Consider the following 20,178-nt stretch of genomic DNA (forward strand, 5'->3'; position numbering starts at 1 on the left):
AAGAAAATAGTTAATGGGATGCCTAATGTAAAATAACAAAGAGATTGTAATAGCTTTAAGCGTTTAGAAATTTGAGGGAGCTTAAAGAGTATTAGAGTTGCTGCGCAGATGAGCCTGGACAGTTTAAACGTTGAAATTCATTTGCAGGCACCAAATCCCTGCAATGATGGCATATGAGTGGCAGAGCCTGCGGCAGCTGTGTGGCCCAGCTCTGCTCCCAGGGGCTGGGACGGCAGGGGGAGCCCGGAGCAGAGCCCGTGCCCAGGGCCAAGGCAGTGGGGCTGGCCCCTCTGGAGCTCCCTGTGGGTGCAGCATCTCCTGGCACCCTGCTTTGTCCCAGCTCCCCACTGAAATAAAACCATCTTCCTGTGCCTGGAGAAGCGCTTTGGCTAGGCTTTGCTTGGTGTCCTCCCCTCGCAGGATCTTGCCATCCCCTTATGCAAGTAAGGGGGTGGGTGCTGGCCCTGCACCCCACTTCCAGGTACAGGCACTCTCCGTCCTCTTGCTTGCAATTGCATTGCCATACATTTTACCTGGCAATACTGGCTTTGACTGACCTAAGTTGAAGCTGCCTCCTTGGAAGAGGAGAGAGTAAACAATTGATAAGATGGAAAGAAACATTTCAGAGTTGTCCAGAGGTATTTTTGGCTGTAGGCTGTTGCTAAGCCTGTCACCTACTCGGATGCAAAAGAGGAAGGACAAGGCTGAGACTTGAGTGCTCGGGGTTTCCTCTAAAGACATCTGAACCAGTAGCAAGGAAAGAGTTGAGAGCATTTTCATTTCATCCTTGCTTTCTGCCTTTCCTGCTTAAACAGGAGATGTCAGCTTTTGGTGAAGGGTGCAAGAATAAATAGGCAAAGCCGAAGCCTTCATTCCTGGGAGGTTAAATGTCAAATACCAGGGCTGCTTGTTCGCTGAAGAGCTTAGAGACTAAAGTCTGAACACCTCTGAGCATTATGCTGCTGCTCTGAAGTGGTGCAGATCACTTGTGCCCATGTTGGGGTGAATTCTTAGAGAGTGAGAAGGTGGGAGGCAGAAGACCCTCTCTAAAAATGCCATCCGTCATCTACAAGGATGGGGCTACAAGACCATATATCTATGGTCTTGTACTCAGCAGGCAAGCAAGACAGCTCTTCAGTTAGTTGCTTCTGCTGTTGACTTGAAGCTGATGACTTCTTGGAAGAGAGGTTAGAAAGAAACAAAGCCCAGATGAGGAGCCCTGCAGGGGCAAGGTTCATCACTGATACGACGTGATGCTTTATGCAGGAGACATGGACAATTCTGTCAGGAGCCAAACAGAGCTAGTGAGTGAGGTTTTGGCTGTGTCACACTGTAAAATAAATTGGCTTAAACTGGACATTTTTCCATCATGCAGCCTGTTATTAAACTTCATTGTGCCCACTGGCACAACAAACTGGAAGCACCGAGTGTTTTGGAATTGGTCGTGCCTATGCAGACAAGTTGTGCACAAACTGGAATCATGTTATTTAAAGCACTGTGAGCCCCTGTGTGCAACCGTTGAAACTTCTTTAAAAATGCTATTGAGAGTTGATCCTTTGTGAAAGTAACTAAAATGCTAGCATTTTAAAAATCAGTTTGGGACTGCACTGGAATTTGTGATTTTTCAGCTAAACCAGTGAGGGCTTACAGAATTACTTTATACCAGAAGCAAAATCAGAGTTGTTGTCACCAGGAAGGACACATTGTCTTCTGTGCATCTCAAAATGTAAAATTGAAGTTGTCTTTCTTAGGTGAAGGAGAAGGGGATGTCTGGGGGGGGCCGGGGCAGATGAAGCATCCTGCCTGGTCTTGTGGGAATGTCAGTCAGTTGCAATTGCATGCTTGAAATGTGGAGCAAGGGGATGATAACTAGGGACTCCTGAAGGCAGGATCAATAGCAAAATGAGGAGTGTTGCTTTTGATGGCAACTTGTCACTTTGGCTTCCTCTGTGACTGCTGTCTGTGGTAAGAATAGGCTATTGGAGGCTAGTTCTAACAGAAAGTTATTTTTCCTGTTCCATGAGACATATCAGAGCAGGCATTGTGAGCTGCTGCCCTCCCCTTGATAAGGGCTCCTCTATCAGCCATCAGTCCCGTCTGTCCCTCGACCTGGTGTTGGGGTGAGGAGCAGACCTCTGCTAAGTGGTAACGGTGGTCTGGGTCTTTCTGTAGGGATCCTGCTCCACAAGTGTGCGTGGCCGTGGGAGAGCTAGAAGGCTGGAGGCAGCGAGTGGTTGGTTTTGGGCTAAGAAGGGTTGAACAGAGGTACGTGTCTTGCCTCTCGCTGCCAGGGCTTGGGCAAGTCCCCTGAAAGGGCCCACGGGCAGATTTCAGAGGTGATCTCTTGTGACGTACTGCCCATTTTCTGTGCATCCGAGTCCCAGGCGTCAGCTAGCGCTGGGCATTTAAAAGTCAGCAGGAGCAGGTTTTGTTAGCAAATCAGGTAGGCGTGCACTCGTCCCACAGGAGGGGAAAGCCGCAGCCACCTGTGATGGTAGCATTACGTTCTCTGCTCATTTGGCAAAAAGTTGGCTCCATCTGTCTCGTGTTTCAGCTGTGCGCCCCAGCTTCTGCTTGTGTATCCAACAACTTGTGTGCAGATCTGTGCTTGAGCAGAACAGGCTACGTGGCACTGGGCACGGTGGTGGGTATGCTGGTGCTGGCTAAAGCGTATCCCATCTGTCCTGCAAGCACCATCATGTGGCTGATACTTCGCAGGCAGATCGATTTTTCAAGATAAGTAAATAAAGGGAGGGGAAAGTCCTGGTGTCTAATGACATAGATACATCTGCAGGTAGCCTGAGCTTGATACGGCCACTATGTGATCAGCATCCTGCAACTGGCAAAGGTGATGTCCGGGCTGGAAGGAGTATCTGCAGCAGAAAACATTTCTGGACCACATGTTTAAGCTACAACTTTGACATGTTTTGGGCAAAGTCCCAAAAGCTTGTTTGTTTGCAGGAGTTTTTTTGGTTTGCACTAATTCAGGTTCCCAGCCACCCCTATAATGGGGATATGGCTGATGCATACTGGGAGGAATTTGCTCCCCTCTTTTAAACTCGTGACATCCCTGCATCCAGTGCTTGAGATCTTGTGAGATGAAAAGGTCTCTCCATTTTCTCCCCAAGATAAGAAGAGATGTGACAGCAGCATCTGTTCCTTTCCAGGTGGCTTTATAAAAGTGCTTCTTGCACAAAATTGCCTTCTTTTGTTAGCCTACCTGTCAATATGAACATGATGTAAATATATGTTCCCCAAAATAAAGCTAACGAAAGAGGGACTGTGTTCTGTTCCCAATCAAAAGTAGTCCAGGAAGTCCAGAATAGCTGTAATTAAGCCAGTAAGTTATTAGGAATTTCTGACAGTTCAAGTGAGGACAGGAGCTAGGCAGAGATTTGTTCTTTTCTTGCTGTGGTTTTCCTAAGAACCTTCCTCGTGCCAGTTATTTCTGACTAGAATGTGTGGCTGATAATGGATACCTTTGCACAAGTATTGCATTTGTCAAGGGAGACATCTTGATCCAAGGCCAGCTGGTGCTTAGGTTTGCAAAAGTTATAACTGTGGGCAATTCTGCTAATGCCTCTATGCCTTTCCTTCTAGAAGCAGTAATTGGTGCTAGTGATGGGGGGCAGGACAGGGGACACAAAGCAAAACAAAAACTATAGCATGTTCAAATGAAACACAGAAATACAAAAGCTAAGAGATCCTGGAAAACAGTTGCCAGAATCTTGCTGCAACAGAAAAAGCCTTCTACTGAACAAAAGAAAATATAACCTTCTCTTTAAAGGTCACTTGCTGTTGTAATTTGACTTAAACTCTCTCTGAACCATATGCTGTTGCATATTATTTATTATTTCTGATTTCTTCCCCATTAGTGTTTAGATATATTTGCTCGTTGTCTTCAGATCTCAGATGCGCCTCAGACCTTGCAAGCTATTCATTTGCATTGAGGCCAAGGCAGAACCCTTTTGACTTCACAAGGGCTCTGCTTATATGTAAAGGCTTGTTGCTCCGAGGCTTTACTTTCTGCATCTGGGGAAAGCATCTGTTTCAGGGAAACCTCTTCTGGATCTGACTCTTGTTTTGTGTGTTTACACTTGGCATAATGGAACAGCCACATGATGGAGCAGGATTCGAGCCTGGAGGCACACTGCAATACAACACACAACCAAGACAGTCTAAAGAAAAGGGGGGATGACAGAATATGGGGTGCCAGGGTTGAGCAGTTCAAATGTGCCTCATTTCAAAGGAAATGCATCTTGCAATTTCTGTACAACTCTGAACATCTTAAATGTTGAACACGTGAAAATCAGATGTGCGTGGAATTACAAGCAGCTGAGCTGTTAGATACACTAACAAAGCCATGCATGTTTTATATGTGTGTGTGTGTTTTACACATAGATTAAAATCACAAGCTTGGCCAGAGCTTCCCTTCCTAGAATTGGTGCTACAAGGCAGAAATGGGGCTTCCTGGGAGATTTAATGAAGGGTGTTTGCATAGGTGGGTAGATGGGGAAGCTTGCTATGCCTGGTGTTTTCGATCAGTGATTTCTCATGAGTGCTTCCTCCAGAATAGGAAAGAGCGATGTTTGTTCTCACTTCCCATGCAAATCAGCTGCCAGTTCTGAATTCCCCATGGTGCACGTGGTTCATCATCTCATACTCCCATTCCTCCGTCTTCTCCCTCCTTTCTTCCCTCCAGCCCATACATAACTTATCATACTTGAAAAAAATGCAACCTCTCCCATTTTATTCATACCATGTCTGTTTTGTCTGGCTCATCTCACCAAAAGGCACCTGTAAACAGGTACTTGGCAAGGCTCAGCAGCTTCAGTTGTGACGCTCCCATCGCTTTGCCTCTTGCTGCAATCTCTGACAGAGGAGCTGATAACAGTTATCTGTATAATTGAAACGTGTGTTTTGGCTGGGCTGTTAGACTGTCCCATTAGTAAGGGAAGCTAAAGATCAGTGAGGGAAAAAAACCCATCTGGCAGGGTGTAAGACGATAACCCTAACTTCATTTAACCTGCCAGTGCTGCCACCCAAAGCCCTCGAGCCCACAGGCATCTCCATGTGGCTTTGCGTGGCCACTTCCACACAGCCAGGCTTTGCATCTCATCCGGCGGATGAACTGCTGCCTCCAAAGGATCCGCTCTCGGAGGAGCAGAAACAGACCCCTGTGGGCAGGGGTTTGGGAGGCCGGTCAGGCAGAGTTGTCTTGTGTTCCTGTTGATTAAAGTACATAAATCCTTAAATGAATGCTTAATTATGTGGGTATTAGGGAGAGCAATTTTAGACTGATTTGGTTGCTGGAGAGGCATGGGTTGTTATGGAGAGCAGAAAAAAGCAAGGACTGTCAGGGCTGAGGATACTGGGGTCCTGTGGGCCCGCTCGGCTTGCAGAGGGGCTGGGGGGGGTCTCTCCAAGGAAGAGGAGGCCAAAGAAAGACACTTGACTTTGATGGCAAAGCTCCTGATCTGTGGTATGTGTCTGGCCCAGAAGCAAGTCTGTTTTCCATTAGGAAGCTGCGTGTTTTAAGCCAGTGAAGTGACCAAAGGCTTGCAGTGGTGTCATGGTAAATACTGGGGTCATTCTCTCATCTCTGGTTTTGGACCTTTGATATGAAGCTTTGTGACAATAGGCACAAGCTGAGGAGTAGCACTTGCTGCTGGATCCTGTTCAAGGCCAGTTTAGGTGCAGAGGAGAGGTGACCTTCAGCCTGTTTGAGTAGGCAGGGACGTGTTACTTCCTTGCAGTGCTGCGGCAGGCTGGCGTGGCGGATGGAAACCTCTGGTCACGCTCAGCTTTTGCTTGGCTCCCTCCCCGCTCTGGTGCTGCACGGGGTGCTGGGCCAGCCAGGCTCCCCAGGCACACAGGAGTGCGTGGAGAAAAAGTCATTGGCTCAGTGGAAGGCACACAGCCGCTATATTTTTGTTTCAGAAAACAGCCCAACACGCTGCCCGTTCTGTGCGTGTCGTACATGCTAACTTAGAGAGGAAGAGCAGGGAGCTGCGGGGTGCCCCAGAACAGCCGCGTGTGGTTTCGGGGTCTCGGACACGCACGGCTATCTCAGCTCTGCATTGCTGCTCCTCTCCTTGCGGCCCTGACCGCACGCTCCTACAGCTGCCACTGGAGCTGTTCGCCTGCCCAGCAGCAGTTTCCAAAAGGGGGCATGGTGGGGCCCCACACCCCACCTCTGTGAACCACCTCCAAAGGGACACACAACATCTCACAGCCTGGGGGCATTTCTGACCTACCAGCAAGATTCTGCAGTGTCCTCTGCTGCTTCACCCCCAGTGCCGACACCGATAGGCTTCCCCACTGCCCCGTCTCCCAGCCAGGCGGTTCAGCATCCTTTGGCAGTGCTGCTGTCTGGCCTCAGTGGCACACTGCAGCCAGGATGGACGTCTTCTAGTAAGCTTTTGACACAGCTGTATCTAGTCTTAATATCTGAAAAAAGCCCCCAGACTGAATAAATGGGCCTGCGTGACTAAGAGGGTGAAGTTACGATGGGATTTATATCCTGGCAGGATCCCACAGTGCTCTCTTCCTGCCATATTTAGCTAAAGGCCTTCTTTCTGATAAGAGAACATAGCAAATCAACCAAAATAGTCTCAGAGGAGAAGTTCATAGGATGAGTGATTTGTGAAGGGATGTTTCTGTGTGACTGACGTCTGGTTTGAATTCCTCAGGTGGGACTCAGGGTCTTTCTGAAGCACTGCTACCAGTGTAATGTGTCCCCTCATCTGCAAGGGAGACATCTTCCCAGAGAGCTCCCAGAAAGTTAAGGTGAAAATGTTTGCTGATTGTACGCAGACTAAAGCCCTCTGCTCTTGTATTCACATCTTTGTCTAAGGCTGCTCTGCTTCATGTTATGTCTGCCTCTGCAGCTCTTCTTTTGTTCCATAAAGCCTAGTTTCCAAAAGCCGCTCGTAATAAAGGGGGCATCGGGATGGGCACACAGCACCAGTGTCAAGGACTGGCCTCTGAGACAGGACCATCCCTGCTAAGGGCACTGCTAAGACCCCAGGGCCATCGGCTGTGGCCAGCATTGGGGGAGCTCCCTCCCACTCCCACAGTCTTCACCACAGGAATCCCCTCATCCAGCCAAGCTGTCGCGTGAGAGGGTGAAGTAATTTGGCAGAAAACAAACCCCCTTGCATTCCAGCTTATCCTCAGATATCAGAGGGGCTGGAGGCGACTAGGTTTAGATTCTGAGCGATATCCAATTTGGCACTATTAGTGCCAAACTGATCAGTGTCACTATTTCGGCAATATTTGGAACTGCGGGGTTAAAGGCGCAGTGTTGGCATTCAACTGTTGATAATCTACTGTGAAACGCCATTGTCCAGCTGGTTTCTTCACTGGCCACACGGGTGAATTATAAGGTGGATGAGTCCTTTTAATGATACCTCTTTTTTCCAATTCTGTTACCACCCCATCAATCCCTGTGAGTGCTGCTGCAGGCAACGGATATTGCTGAACATTGGTGAGTTTGGAGGAAGGTAAAGGTATAGACGTTTCTAACAGACTTAATCTCATTGTGCCCGATTTTTCTCCATTTCCTGCAAAACTCTACACAGTCGCATCTGGGAGTTTCCACATTCACCCAAGCAGTATGTCAAATCCCAAGAGATTAGTATGTGCAGCACCAACTAATGCCTCTGCCCTGGTTAATCTCCGCTCCCCTGGTAACCAGAGGGCAATTTTTGTGGTAGGGCACTTCTTTACCACATCATCAATCCCTGTGAATTTGACTCTGCGTTGGCCAGGTCTTACACCCAGGGTTTGTGCCATTTCGTTAGTGATTACTGACATTTGTGCCCTGGAATCAATAAGAAATTCTGTTAATATTTTCCAGGATCCAGCAGGAATGGCAATGATAGGTTCATAATGGTTGTCAGAGAGCCACTGAATTGCTAATACCTGCCGGGTAGGGTGGCTCACTGCCCTCCCCAGGGATGGAAGTTTTTTTGCTGGGGTTCTGTCAAATCAATCAGGTTTTGTTCTGATGTGGAAGGCACACCTTTTTTATGGGTCGGGGGTTCTCTAGGTAAACATTTTTCCCTGACTGAGTTATTCTTTCTAGATAAAGACTGGCCTAATGCACGGAGATCCTCTGTAGAGACACGGCGTAAAAATTGTCGAGGCACACCTAGATCTAGGGCTTTATGCCACAACTCACTCTGTTCTGAATTAGATCTGAACCTCCCATCAGATTGAGGTTTTGGGGTATGGACTTGGCGAACTCACTGGGCTTGATGGGTGGGTTTTCCACTGGATGAACTGACCCAACCCATTCGGCGTCCATACCTATCTATTTCTCGTACAAATTCACTCCAGGTGGGTATGTGTGTGCGCTGACTTCGGCTACGATTGCAGTTAGCGTCTTCAAGGGCAGCTCTTATACGATCTTCAGTATTTGCTACAAATGTCTTGAGACAGTCAGGAAGGCTGCAAATGAGAGGGGTTAATTGTGCTGGGTCAATAGGAGCCAACATTGGGGATTTTCTTAACTCGTCTCTCTCGTATATTGCTTGTATACATGCTGCTTTCTGTACTGCTGCAGCCATATCAGAATAGCCCGTGGCTCTAATCTCCAGTGGTTCCCCTATCTCTTGAGGATCAATACCACCTGCTCAATATGCTGCTTGTGCAGTTAAGGAATAATTAAGACCTCCTGGCTTGGTGGTTAAAAATAGTCCTGGCCCCCAATAGCCTCCTGCTTCTTCCTCATCTGACATAATACAGTCTCCCCCTTCAAGAGACAGTTGCCACACATGCTCAACCACAGACTCTCCTGGCTGCCTTGAATATTTCTCTTGTATTTTCATCAACTCGGATCGTGACCCAGGGATGGTACGCACAGTAGGGTGTACCTCATCATTGTCACTGTCGGGCCAAATTTCTGCAGTCCGAGTTTCAAAATTTGGGTTACGCATTAATCTACAAATCTGTTTGACTGGAACAGAAGGTTGCATATTATCTAATAACCAACTCACCCTTTCCAAAAGTTGCTTAAGATTACTATTTTCACACACAAGTTTATTGTTTTCACTCACAAGCTTATCAGTTCGGGTTCCTAGTTTTTCTCCTGTCTCCCTCTCAAAGGCCAATGATGACTTTAACACCTCATTTTCGGATTTCAGAGTTGCATATTCTATGGCAGAAATCTGACTGGGAGCAGGGGCTTCTTTAGCTTCTTGTTGAGCACAAGATAAACAGGCACCTAAGACAGCACAAATAACACCTTTACCTTTTCCTGCTCTGAGCTTTTGCACAGCCTGACACTGCTCAATGTGCTCTACCACTTTCTCTTCATCCTTCCAAAATTTCTGGGCCCACTCCTTCCCAGCCAGGGAAAAGGCACAGTCATGTTTTTGCAGCAGTTTATCCATGGCAGTCCTGCCGACTACTTCAATTTTCGGTCACGTGAAAGGGTGAAGTAATTTAGCAGAAAACAAACCCCCTTGCATTCCAGCTTATCCTCAGATATCAGAGGGGCTGGGGGCGACTAGGTTTAGATTCTGAGTGATATCTAATTTGGCACTATTAGCCTGGTCGCGTTTAACTTATTGAACTCTCACGATTACAGATGCACTAATAGCGCACTGCACTTTCAGCCTAGTCACGCTCCATGGACTCACACGGCCAGACTTGGAGAGTTTGGCAGCACCCAGTGAGAAACTTTTACGGCTAGCTTAATGAATAGTGCGGTTTATTAAAGCAACAAAAATACAGCTTCTTATGGATTGCCAGTGATAAATACACTGCCTGCAAAAGCACGTGCAAATACTCAGATTATGAATAATACGCCACGTGAAATCAGAAAAGTGACTCTATGAATAGAGGTTTCTAAGTTTTCCGAGTAAGCACTGAGTATAGTCCAGATCTTACTCAAAGGCGTCCCTATAGGGGGGAAGAGAGGCTCAGCCCGTCGACTGATCCCTGGAGTCAGAGGTAGTCTGCGATGGTATCTTCCCTGACTTGTTTTTGATGATGCCTTCCCTAGCATTCCCCATTTCTTAGGCCATTTTTATACAATTCTTTACCTTCAGGGTGGAGCTTGAGTGACTCTAGTCATACATACCTTTATTATGATTGGTATAAAATTCTCTCGCTTCACTTTTAAAGGTATAGATTAACAAAAATTCAGAGCGCAGGCTCAGTGAGGGGGTGGTTGCACCTTGGAGGTGGGTAGTCTTTAGGATGGAGGTGTGTTTTGGTATTATAATGACATTATAATGAGCAAAGTTTGCACAAAGGACAGCATTTTGTCAAAACATGACAGACAGTTGGCCCAGGGGGTCAAATATGCAGTTTATCAGTACCATAGTACCGTGAAGTTCCCATCTCTGCAGTGATTCACAGAGCCTGGCCACAGAGTCTTCACCCCATTCCACCTTCCGTTTGCAGGCAATGTTGTCTAGGGAACCACTATGGAGCGGATTCCTTGCGTACCAGTTGCATTCCACCCTGAAAGCTTCTTCAGTGTTATACCTTTCCTTAATGTGTGAACAATGCCGTACCTTCAATATAGGTTTAGTTTCTATGTCACGTCCAGTAATTATTCCATACACGCGAAGCGGTGTCACTTCACCCTGCTTCCCCTTCTCCAGGAAACCTTGGGTGGCCCCATGCTTCTCCGTGCACGCTCTCTCCCTTTAAAAGGTGATCTGGCACCCACCCAGGTGTACTGAAGGGAAGATTTTGGCTGTCGGTCAGAGCTGGTCTGCAGTGGGCTCGCTGAAGTTGACTTGTAGCAAGTCTCCCTGCCATGACAGTAATGCCCTGGGTGCATTGTTGATGACTGCTGAACACCCAGCCTGGAAAAATATAAAAACGTTTTTGTTCACTGTGTGTGCTGTCGGCATCCCTTGTGCTGGGTGTAAGCCCGCTACTCCTCTGTGTGAGCAAATCAACACGTAGTAACCCAAGGAACTGGAAGCGTGCATAAGCTCATCACTGCCTGAACATCCACCATAAATGATTAATTTTTGGTAATTAGAAATTCATTACTGCAGAGGTACAGAAAATGCTATCTGAACATCCATTGCTTGGTAAGAGCCGACCCTTGTAAAGCCATCTCAAGGTATGGGATGGTGCCATCGGCTGGGGGAGGGGAGCGCTGCATGATTTATAAGGGTGTGCTGTACCCTCATGCTGTTTCAGCTGCTTGTTTTCAGCAGTTAAATGGTGACACGAGTAAAACCTTAGCAAAATGCTTTATTATTGATATATCAGCATAGTTTGGCTGTCTTGAATTTTAGATCGTGCCACTGTAATGCAAACACCATTTTTACTTGGTAGAAAGTAAAACATTTATATATATATAAAAAAAGTACTCCACCTTCCTCTCAGAGAGAATTTGACTGATCCTTATTGCTTTTAAAGACAACTAAAGATTTTCACAGTCCCTTGCTCTCCCGTACCACGTGATCTAAAGCTGTTCCCATGGGGTTTGGCTGCAGGGACTGGCGTGCAGTGGAGCGTGGGGCTGTCCACCACCGAGCCAGTCTCCAGGCAGTGGTAGCTGTGAAGCTGAACATATCCAGGAGTTCCTGAGCCCCCTCGCCTCCTCACATCTGCAGGCTCACCCCGGCGGGTCACTGGTCCGTGTGAGGGACAGGCTTCAGGGATGTAGCAGTTACTGTCCTGTATATTTGGTAGGGCCTACGGTGCTGTCAGAGTTGATACTGTTCAGGGGATGCTGTTGGAGGACAGGGAATTGGGCTAGACAGTGTGCAGGCAGGTGGTGAATGTAATTTTATTGCTAACCCTGAAGCAGTCAAAAATCTTGAGCCTGAGTTTAAAATCATGAATTTGAGGATGGCAAGGGAGGGGAGGGAAGGTAACTTAATTGTTTTAAAGTTTATTTTTATTTCCCTGTGTAAAAAGCTGTTGGCATTGATTCAGAAAATGTTGTCTGGGGTCACATCACAAGGTCTACTCCACTAACGTCTGTCCCTCATAGATGACAACAGTAGAAGTCAAAGAAACCTATTGAGCAAATGTGGGGACACTTCCTGATGCACTTTCCCCAGCTGCAGCTGTTCAGTGTACAGGGACTTCCCGAGCTACAGGAACAATCTTTATGTTACTGGTCTTTGATGGACTTCTTTTCTCCCACTGGCTTGTCAGTTAGCTTTGTGAAGGCATGGAAAAAATCAGATTTGCAGCACCCTGTGTTGACAAGCTGAGCTGTCTGCGTGTGCTGTGAGGTTTCGAAGGGCTGCTGTGGCTGTGGACCTGCTTCCTGCTGGCCCCTCTCATTTATACACCAGGAGAGCTGGTGAGCAGTTGGTCCCTTTTCTCTCTCTCCTTGCCACTCAAGTTCAGAAAGCCCTGCTCCGCTCCGCCTTTTTCAGGTTGAAGAGGTGGTCTCTATTCCAGCATTTCATGCTCAGCAGCTTGTCCATCCTCCCGGCGGATCCCGTTGCGGCTCTCTGAGCCGTTTGCAGCTGCACTGCATCCCTGCCAAGATGGGAAGGCAAGCACGATAGGCGCTGCCTAAGATACAGCACCACATGCCTCTGTGCAGTGGCATAACGATGTTCCCTTGAGTTCTCTGTTCCTGTTGTGGTTGTTGCTAATAATGTGTTTGCTTTCCTGTTGCGAGCTGGCACGCTCTGAGCACCTCGAGCTGGGCACAGGAGTAAACGATCTGTCATCTGGGCTTAGACAAGAGCTTGTGCCCAGCTGCTTGGCACAGCTACATGTCTGTGTGTTTTTCCAGCTGCAGAAGTATAGTTGACTCTGGGACTTGAAATGACAGCTGAGGTAGCGTTGATATTGTGAATACCAGTGATGCCTAATTGTTGGAGTTACGTATCTAAATCCTGGTTTCTAATCCAGCCCACTCATGTAGTTTTTTCAAGTCATGCCTTTCTGTAGCCTTGTCTTCTACCCTGTAATGGGATGTGCAGCTCACTTCTGAAGAGCTCTTGGGAAAGAAGGGAGCCACTGGGCAGAGTAGTTATCCTAGAAAGCTGTATACAAATCTAGGCTGGGCCTCTCCCCACTAGGTATTTGGATGCTTCGGGATTGCAGTGCCTGGCACTGATGTGACTTACCTCTGACCATGAAAGAATTATGGGGGCAGCGTGAGAAAATGAACCGAGTTTTTAAATTTCTGACGGTTTTCTTTGCTGATAATTCATTGCCTAGGCTGAACATCCTAGTTCTTCCTTCTTCTATGAAAGCTATGGCAGATTTCCCAAGGGGTTTCTTTTCCCTAGGGTAGGTACACTGGCTAGCAATATAAAGACTTTTTTTAAAAATAAGCGTATGTTGCAGCTTTGAGAACTATTGATCCAGTACAGTGTTGGGTTTTTTTTGAAAAAAGAATCCTTTTGGAAAGGTGGAAACATTAAATAAGAGAGGGAAAGGAATGGCAGGTTAAAGGGTTTTGAAAGCGTTAACACTCCCTGCTGCCATCCAGAGGAATGGTACAGCAGCATCTTCTCTGCGCATCTGTCCTTGGCACAGCGTGCGAACTGCCTGGAGTAGCTTGACTGTGCAGAACAGAGGGAAATTTGTACTGCACCGGCAAATCCTCTGAACAGAGTGGTAATGCAGATCATTTCGTAAGTCAGCTGAAGCCAAGGCTGAACAGGGTTCCAGTTTTAATGAATCGCGCACTGATTGAGAATAAAAGGACAAGAATTTATTCCAACTCATTGTATTATGACTGAAATAACGTTTCCCTGTCAAGCATGGGTACAACATTTTCCTCTAAATCTGGTGAGGGGAGCACATACTGTGATACCCTTGTGAATGCTCTTATGTGAGCGAGTAGCAGCAGGTCTGCTGCTGCTTTGTACTTGCTGGGGTTGTGCCGTGGGCTGCAGTAGGTGCCATATGCCCCGCTCTTGAAAGGTGTGGGCTCCCCGTTCTGTATAACAGCCACTACCTGTCTAAACATCTGAAGTCTTGCTGTCAGGACCTTGGCTAATGCTACGGAGTGCAACTTTTTACACCTACTGCTGATCTGTTCCTTTATTATTTAGCCTCCGTTACACAGCTAATCCATACCTTGCTAATAGTCATCTAGTTCCAGTTACTTTCAAATTCTAATAATCCTAATATTTACTAGTAATTTTACAATTTGCCAATACAAGATTGAACTGTATCCTAAAAGAAGCATTGTGTTGAGTTGCACACTCTTGCGCTTTGTTTGCTGAGAACGTACCTCATTAACTGAAAACTAAAACTGTGTTGCGTGCATCTGAAGGCTGGAATTCACGTCTGCGGTAGAAATGCTGTTAGTGTTGGATGCTGCAGTGCTGCTGCAAGGGTATGGGCCTGGTCTTGGCAATGAGCATTGTACCTAATGCCCATGCAGAAAATGTCTGTGGAGGTGCTGAGTTCGTGTGAAGATCCTGCCCATCTGCAGTTTGCAGGCCCAATACCTACAAAGTCTGCAGGATGAGAGTGGGTCAATTAGGCAGAAATGTTTAACTCTTTGAGTTTAGGTTCATTGACAGGGTGGTTGTTTTTTTTCTCAGTGCAATCAAAATAAGCCTGGCAAAATCTGCTCCTATTTTCTGTACAAAAGCTGAGGACTCTTTTAAGCAAAATAACACACTGTATGAGCTTTTATACTAGCTAAATAGGGCAGCTGTTGTTGGAGTGGTGTTCCAGCAACACCCTTTATTTCTTCTTAGAAAGAAGCTCCTGTGTTTTGCAAAGCTCTCCTCTTATCTGTACTCATCTGCACCTGATGCATCTAATTAAAATACAGCAGATTTCAAATTTGCATACATTATTTTATAATTAATTTTATAATACATTGAACTGTAAGCCACTAAAAGCGTTTGTGTGCAGACGATGTCATAGAGAATGCAGTGATGGACACCTTAGATTTTCTCAGATAAGAAGGTGCATTTCATTACAGCGCGGGGGTGGGAACCTGAAGCTGAGGGAGGATTAGATGTTTCTGCTCTGCAGAGAAAGGATGGCTAGGATTCCCCCACCTTTGCCAGTAGCAACAAGCTTACTCTATTTTTATACTGTGTTTTTTCTGTATGCTTTTACCTTAGGTGTGCTTCAGTCTCCTTGAACCTCCTAGAGACTCTTGATAAAGGGATTGGATTTTCATCGTTTCTGTCTGTACAAATTGTCATGGTAATATCTCCTAGGCAGCTGCAGGAGGGAGAGGGAACCATATGCGTGTGTGTGTGTGTTAGCAAACCATTTTGCCCATTGCTAAAAACATACCTCCCCATGTTTCCTTTGCAATGTCTTATGGTCTGGTGAATGGTCAGGAACATTTCTTAAACTAAACTGTGATGAAAACATTTGATTTTTACATAATGATACTTTGCTGAGGAAAGAGGAATCCTTTCCAGCTATTTTAACTTCATCGTCTTGCATCTTCCATAGCGTTTTGTGTTGTTTCTGGTTTTTTGTTTGTTTGTTTTTTTAAACTCCTGTCTTTGTGCTGGTACCCGTCTGACTAGTTTCTTTAGGTGGCACACCTAAACGTGCTTTTGGCAGCTTTGTGCATATCTGACACAGTGCATGTGTTGGCGGGGGTGGGAGGGTGAAGGGCATCCTGGCAGTACTAGCTCTGCTTCAGAAGAAAATAGGTACAATCCCTGGCAGGTGAATCCCAATTTATTATAAAAAGTCATGGGTATTGCTAGTTCTCATAAAAGGCCAAAACCTTGTGCCCCCTGTGCAGTTCAGGCTGGCCCCCACACTGGGCATTTTTCTTGGGAGGTGCCGGCAGCCCCTGCTCCCCTTGCCCTCTCCAGACTTCCCACCTACCCGGAGCCCCTCTGGACCAGGGCTTCCCCAGCCCGGTCGGAGGTTAGGCATGGCCAGGTCCTGGTCCTCTGGGACCACACACACCAGATGAGCGGTGTAAACCGCGAGCCGATGGTGAGTGACCACGCCAGGCTTTTCGGCAAGCTGTGGCGCAGAGCCCGCTCTCTCATCTGGTGCGATCTGTGTCTGCGACGTTGTCTGTCACGCGCTCAAGGGTACTGCTGGTGCTACTTCATCGTAAGGTGAATATTAAAGGTGCTGTCTGTACTGCTCCAGTAGCTCCCACTAGTTTTTAGGACTCATTATAATGTTTACTGATGCACAGGAATACAATTAACAGTATTAACCTGAATCTTTGGTTAAAAGACTGCTTATGTAAAAAAGAAGGTTTTCCTCCTCAGATACAGTGCCTGGGTAGATTTCTTGCTTGCATTAGTAACAAAATTAAGACGTAGCTGTGTTTTGCTCAGTTATTGCTTCACAGGCAGCAAAGCTGTGAGAGTGAGCTGCGTTGTTTTTCCATTTAATCATCTATGGAATTGCTAATTAAATTCCAATTGCTGGAGTTTTATTAATGATAATGATGTGAAAGCAGGAAAAATGGAGCTTGATTTTTTTTTCAGCACACAACTCAAGGCTGAATGTGCAGTACTGACCATTAGAAGAAAGCCATTACTTTAGTTGTTAATTGATCAATTCAAATCTGGAATTACTGAGAAGCACCTGGAATGCCAGAACATCATCTTCACACTGGCTTTTTAGTTTATAACCAAAAGCCATTCTTACAGCCTAATTGGCAGACTGTCTTCAAGTGCTTTATAATCCAATTAACATCCAGAACAGTAATAAAGTATTTGAGTAAATGGACGTAATTTGTCTTTAAATGACTTGCAACACCATATTTGCAACAAAGGTTATCCGACCGTATTGCATGCTGTTTTCAACTGTTATACTGATTACTTGACTTTGGAAAGAGAACTGCTCATCTAACAAAAATATATTGCTCTTAATGAAGGCACATTGAACAAACTAAATTGCTGAGCTGTTTTCTGGGTTGGCATAGTAGGCCATCATCTGTCCCATATGCTTGTTAGTGTGTCATTTCTAAGACTTTATGACTCTGATGGTCTTAAACTGGGTGATAAAGCCAAGGTGAAGTGCAAACCTCCTCTTGGTGTAAGCTTGTTACTTCGGAGCTGGTGCTTTTCTCTGCTGTAAGGAGGAAGGGAGCAAAAGCGTGAATGCTTGAGCAACGAGGAGGTCATGGCTCTGCTTCCATCACCTCTCACTGCAGATTTCAAAATGTGCCTTTCTTCTCTCTTGATTGTTTAGAAAACTGCCCAAATCAGGAAGCTGACATAATGGCCACCTAGCCCAGCATCCTGCTTCTGGAAGTGGCTGGTAGGGGATGCTTAGGGAGAAGTGTAAGCAACAGAGCACATAAAGATCAGTCCTTCTGCCCATGTATACCCTTGCTGACTGCTCAAGACAGGGTTTACAGCGACTGGAGTTTGCATTTAGATTACCATACTTAGTGTCACCAACAGACAATCCATGGAGGATCTCCCTTTGGGCCTTTCCTACTTTGTTGCCTGTCACAGCATCCCTGGGGAATGGAATCCTCCATTTTATAACATGCTGTGTGGTAAAAGTACTTCTGCCTGTTTCCAAAATGTGCCACCTTGTAACTTCAGAAGGTGGAAGGAGTTGGAGGGGGGTTAGCATCTTTAGCACATCACCTTCTGACCATGTAGAATGCCTTCTCTTTTTCCATTGTGTGAGCTCAGCTCCAGCAAGGTGTGGTAGACCACTGAGGAGATTGTGGTCATGAGAAGATCGGTGAGGTCAGAAACAGGATCCACTTGCCCTGCCAATGGGCAGCTTTACTGAGAGAAACAGCATCTGATTTGGGTTGCTGTTTTTTTCCCTGCTCTATCATATCATTATTTGAAATAATTATGTTTCTGCATGAAGTTTCTTCATGGTTCACTTCTACCAACAGATGCTCTTTCTGAAGCTAATTAGACCATCGAGTCTGCCCGAGTCCTACAGCCTTACTGCAGAGTAAAGGCATATATCCTTCATTTGGAGCAATCACAGCTTTGCCTTTGAGTTTACTGCAGGTAAAAAGCTGCTGTTGGAAACATGTACAGGCTGTGCCGAGGGAGTCCTCGGACACCATCCTTGCATTTGTGGGCAACAGCTGTTGCCTTGCCATGGTTCTGTGGCTGAAGCCTGGCCATTTTACACAGACTGCTTGATGGCCTTTGGGGAAGGTGGGAACTCTCACCCCTTCTCATGGCACAGGGCATGTCATGGCACCTTCACAGAAAACTTGCTTCCAGGATTTCAAACGTGTCACCCTGTTGAACTGTTGTCTTCAGGAGGAGTCCAGCTTGCCCTTGCACGTAGGGTTACATCTTGTGGGGCTTTGCAGTAACACGAAGCCTTCCTGATGGAAATCTTTGCAATTCCAAAGAGGAATTGTACCCTTGCTTTTTTTCCCCAAAATACTTGATATGTCTTTGTCAAAACCTTCTTTGCATCACTAACGTCATACATCATGTCTTGTTTGTGTTGAGGACGTCTCTGAGGAGGCAGAGTGAAGTCTGGAGGTAGAGGCAGGATTCATTTTGATCTGAAATTTCCAAATCTGCCACTGTCCTGGGTGGTGTCCCATTTCAGCTACTGGCTGGCTATCTAACACACAGCAGGTTATCGTCAGAGTGTTTCATGTACAGGAAAGTCCAGTATCTTGATGCTGTTACTAGTTCAGTGGAGGCAGTGAGAGACACCAGGGCAGGGTAAAGAATGAAAACAGCTGAGAGGTGGTTTGCCACAAGGCCTCTGCTGTGCCTGCTGTTGGGAAGGGCACTTGAGGAAGTCGTTGCCCATCTGGAGAGCGTTAGGTCCTGCCAGAGATGAGAACATGTTACCTGTGCCCTACTGATGGGGAGGTGGTGACGGGGGCTTGGGGGGAGGCTTTTACGCATCCATTTTCGTGAGAGCGACCCATCACCACCTACTCCGTGCAATGCTGTTTCCCTTGAACATTTTCAGGAGAGTGCAGTATGCTGTGCTCTTGGGATTTATAGGCCATCCCCAAGGTGGCTTTAGGTGCACAACATTGTGGTTGCCACTGAAGCAAATTACACAGTAAACATTTGGGGAAAGGCTATAATTGCCAGAGGGCAAGTTAAGCTAAACTAACAGGGAGGCGAAACAAAGAGCCTCTGGTGTGGTAGTTGTAGGACTACTGCCTGGTAGAAGGGCTTGGACAAATTTTCGTTGCGTTGCTTAACAGCACATGCGGTGGTTTTGGGTAGCCGATTAAACATCTGAGCTTTCTTTTGTCCCCCCTTTTTGCAGCTCTCCATGAATTCCCCAATGACATCTTCACGAATGAGGACAGGAGACACGGAGCTGTGGTCCTGCACGTCCTTTGTGTAAGTTTTGTGACTTTGCGGTTCTTCTCCTAGCAGTGTGGACAGGGCTCAGTGCACTCACCACAGGCTGATGCTGCCTCCTGCCCACAGGGACTTCTGGTCTCAATCGTGATTGAGAGTGAATTTCAGTAACTACACTGAGTATAACCTACTTCAGTTTTACATAAACCCTTTTTAAAAGCCCTGGTGCAGCCCATGAGCGCAGGCGCATGCTTTCATGTGAATAAACTCCTGTGAGTTGCTTTACTCCAGCCAGACCAGCTTTGCTGAGGCTGTTGGGCAGCTGGGGTCCCCTGCCCTCCACCCCTGAGCACGAGGACACTGCAGGGTTGGCAGGTCGAGGGAGGACATTCATGTAACTGCTTTCAAAAATAAGTGAAGTCTTAACCCAGAAATTGCCCCCAGATATCCTTGTGGCACCCCTTATGACACAGCTGTAGGAGAAAGAAATTAGAGAGGGTTTTCTGTTTAAAAGATTATCAACTGGATTAATAAAAAAAAGTTTGCATCTCTAGAATTCCCCCGAGTAGTTAAGTTGCTAAAGTGAATTTTTCTTCCTGAATATATTAAAGATTGTAACTTCTCATTTATCAGCTGCAGGGTGTCCTGGATCCTCCTGGGAATTCTGGAGGACATCAGGCAGGCGAGGGATTTGCCTCAAAGTTCAGAAATATGCCAAGACAATGGTAATAGATGCTATTGTAAAGACCTGAGAAATCTGTACAATTTTGGGCTTGGAGTTTTGTGATCTCTGCCCCAAACAAGTCAGTGTAAGTGGTGTGCATGGGTAAGGCCAAAATTAAAGATACTCAAGATAAATTTATTTAAATAACCCTGGTCTGTCAGTCTATTAGACACTTAGCTAATGTTAGAGGACGTTGCCTTTGGCAACTGCAGTATTCTCGCAGAGGGAAGCACTGTCCCTCCAGATCTGTTCCTCGACTTTTTTTAGGTAGATGAA

The 20,178-nt window shown here is 46.4% G+C and overlaps 1 protein-coding gene across 2 annotated transcripts in view; it reads left to right on the forward strand.

Annotated features, from left to right (window-relative positions):
- SLC24A3 (solute carrier family 24 member 3) overlaps nucleotides 1-20,178 on the forward strand; it is a 181,514-nt gene that overhangs the window by 88,594 nt on the left and 72,742 nt on the right. For both annotated transcript variants that reach the window (XM_069787790.1, XM_069787789.1), the window contains exon 3: nucleotides 19,141-19,217. In XM_069787790.1, the coding sequence (XP_069643891.1) occupies nucleotides 19,141-19,217 (77 nt within the window). The remainder of the gene's footprint in view (nucleotides 1-19,140; nucleotides 19,218-20,178) is intronic.

The sequence above is a fragment of the Haliaeetus albicilla genome, chromosome 7 (genome assembly GCF_947461875.1).
Source record: "Haliaeetus albicilla chromosome 7, bHalAlb1.1, whole genome shotgun sequence".
NCBI lineage: Eukaryota > Metazoa > Chordata > Aves > Accipitriformes > Accipitridae > Haliaeetus > Haliaeetus albicilla.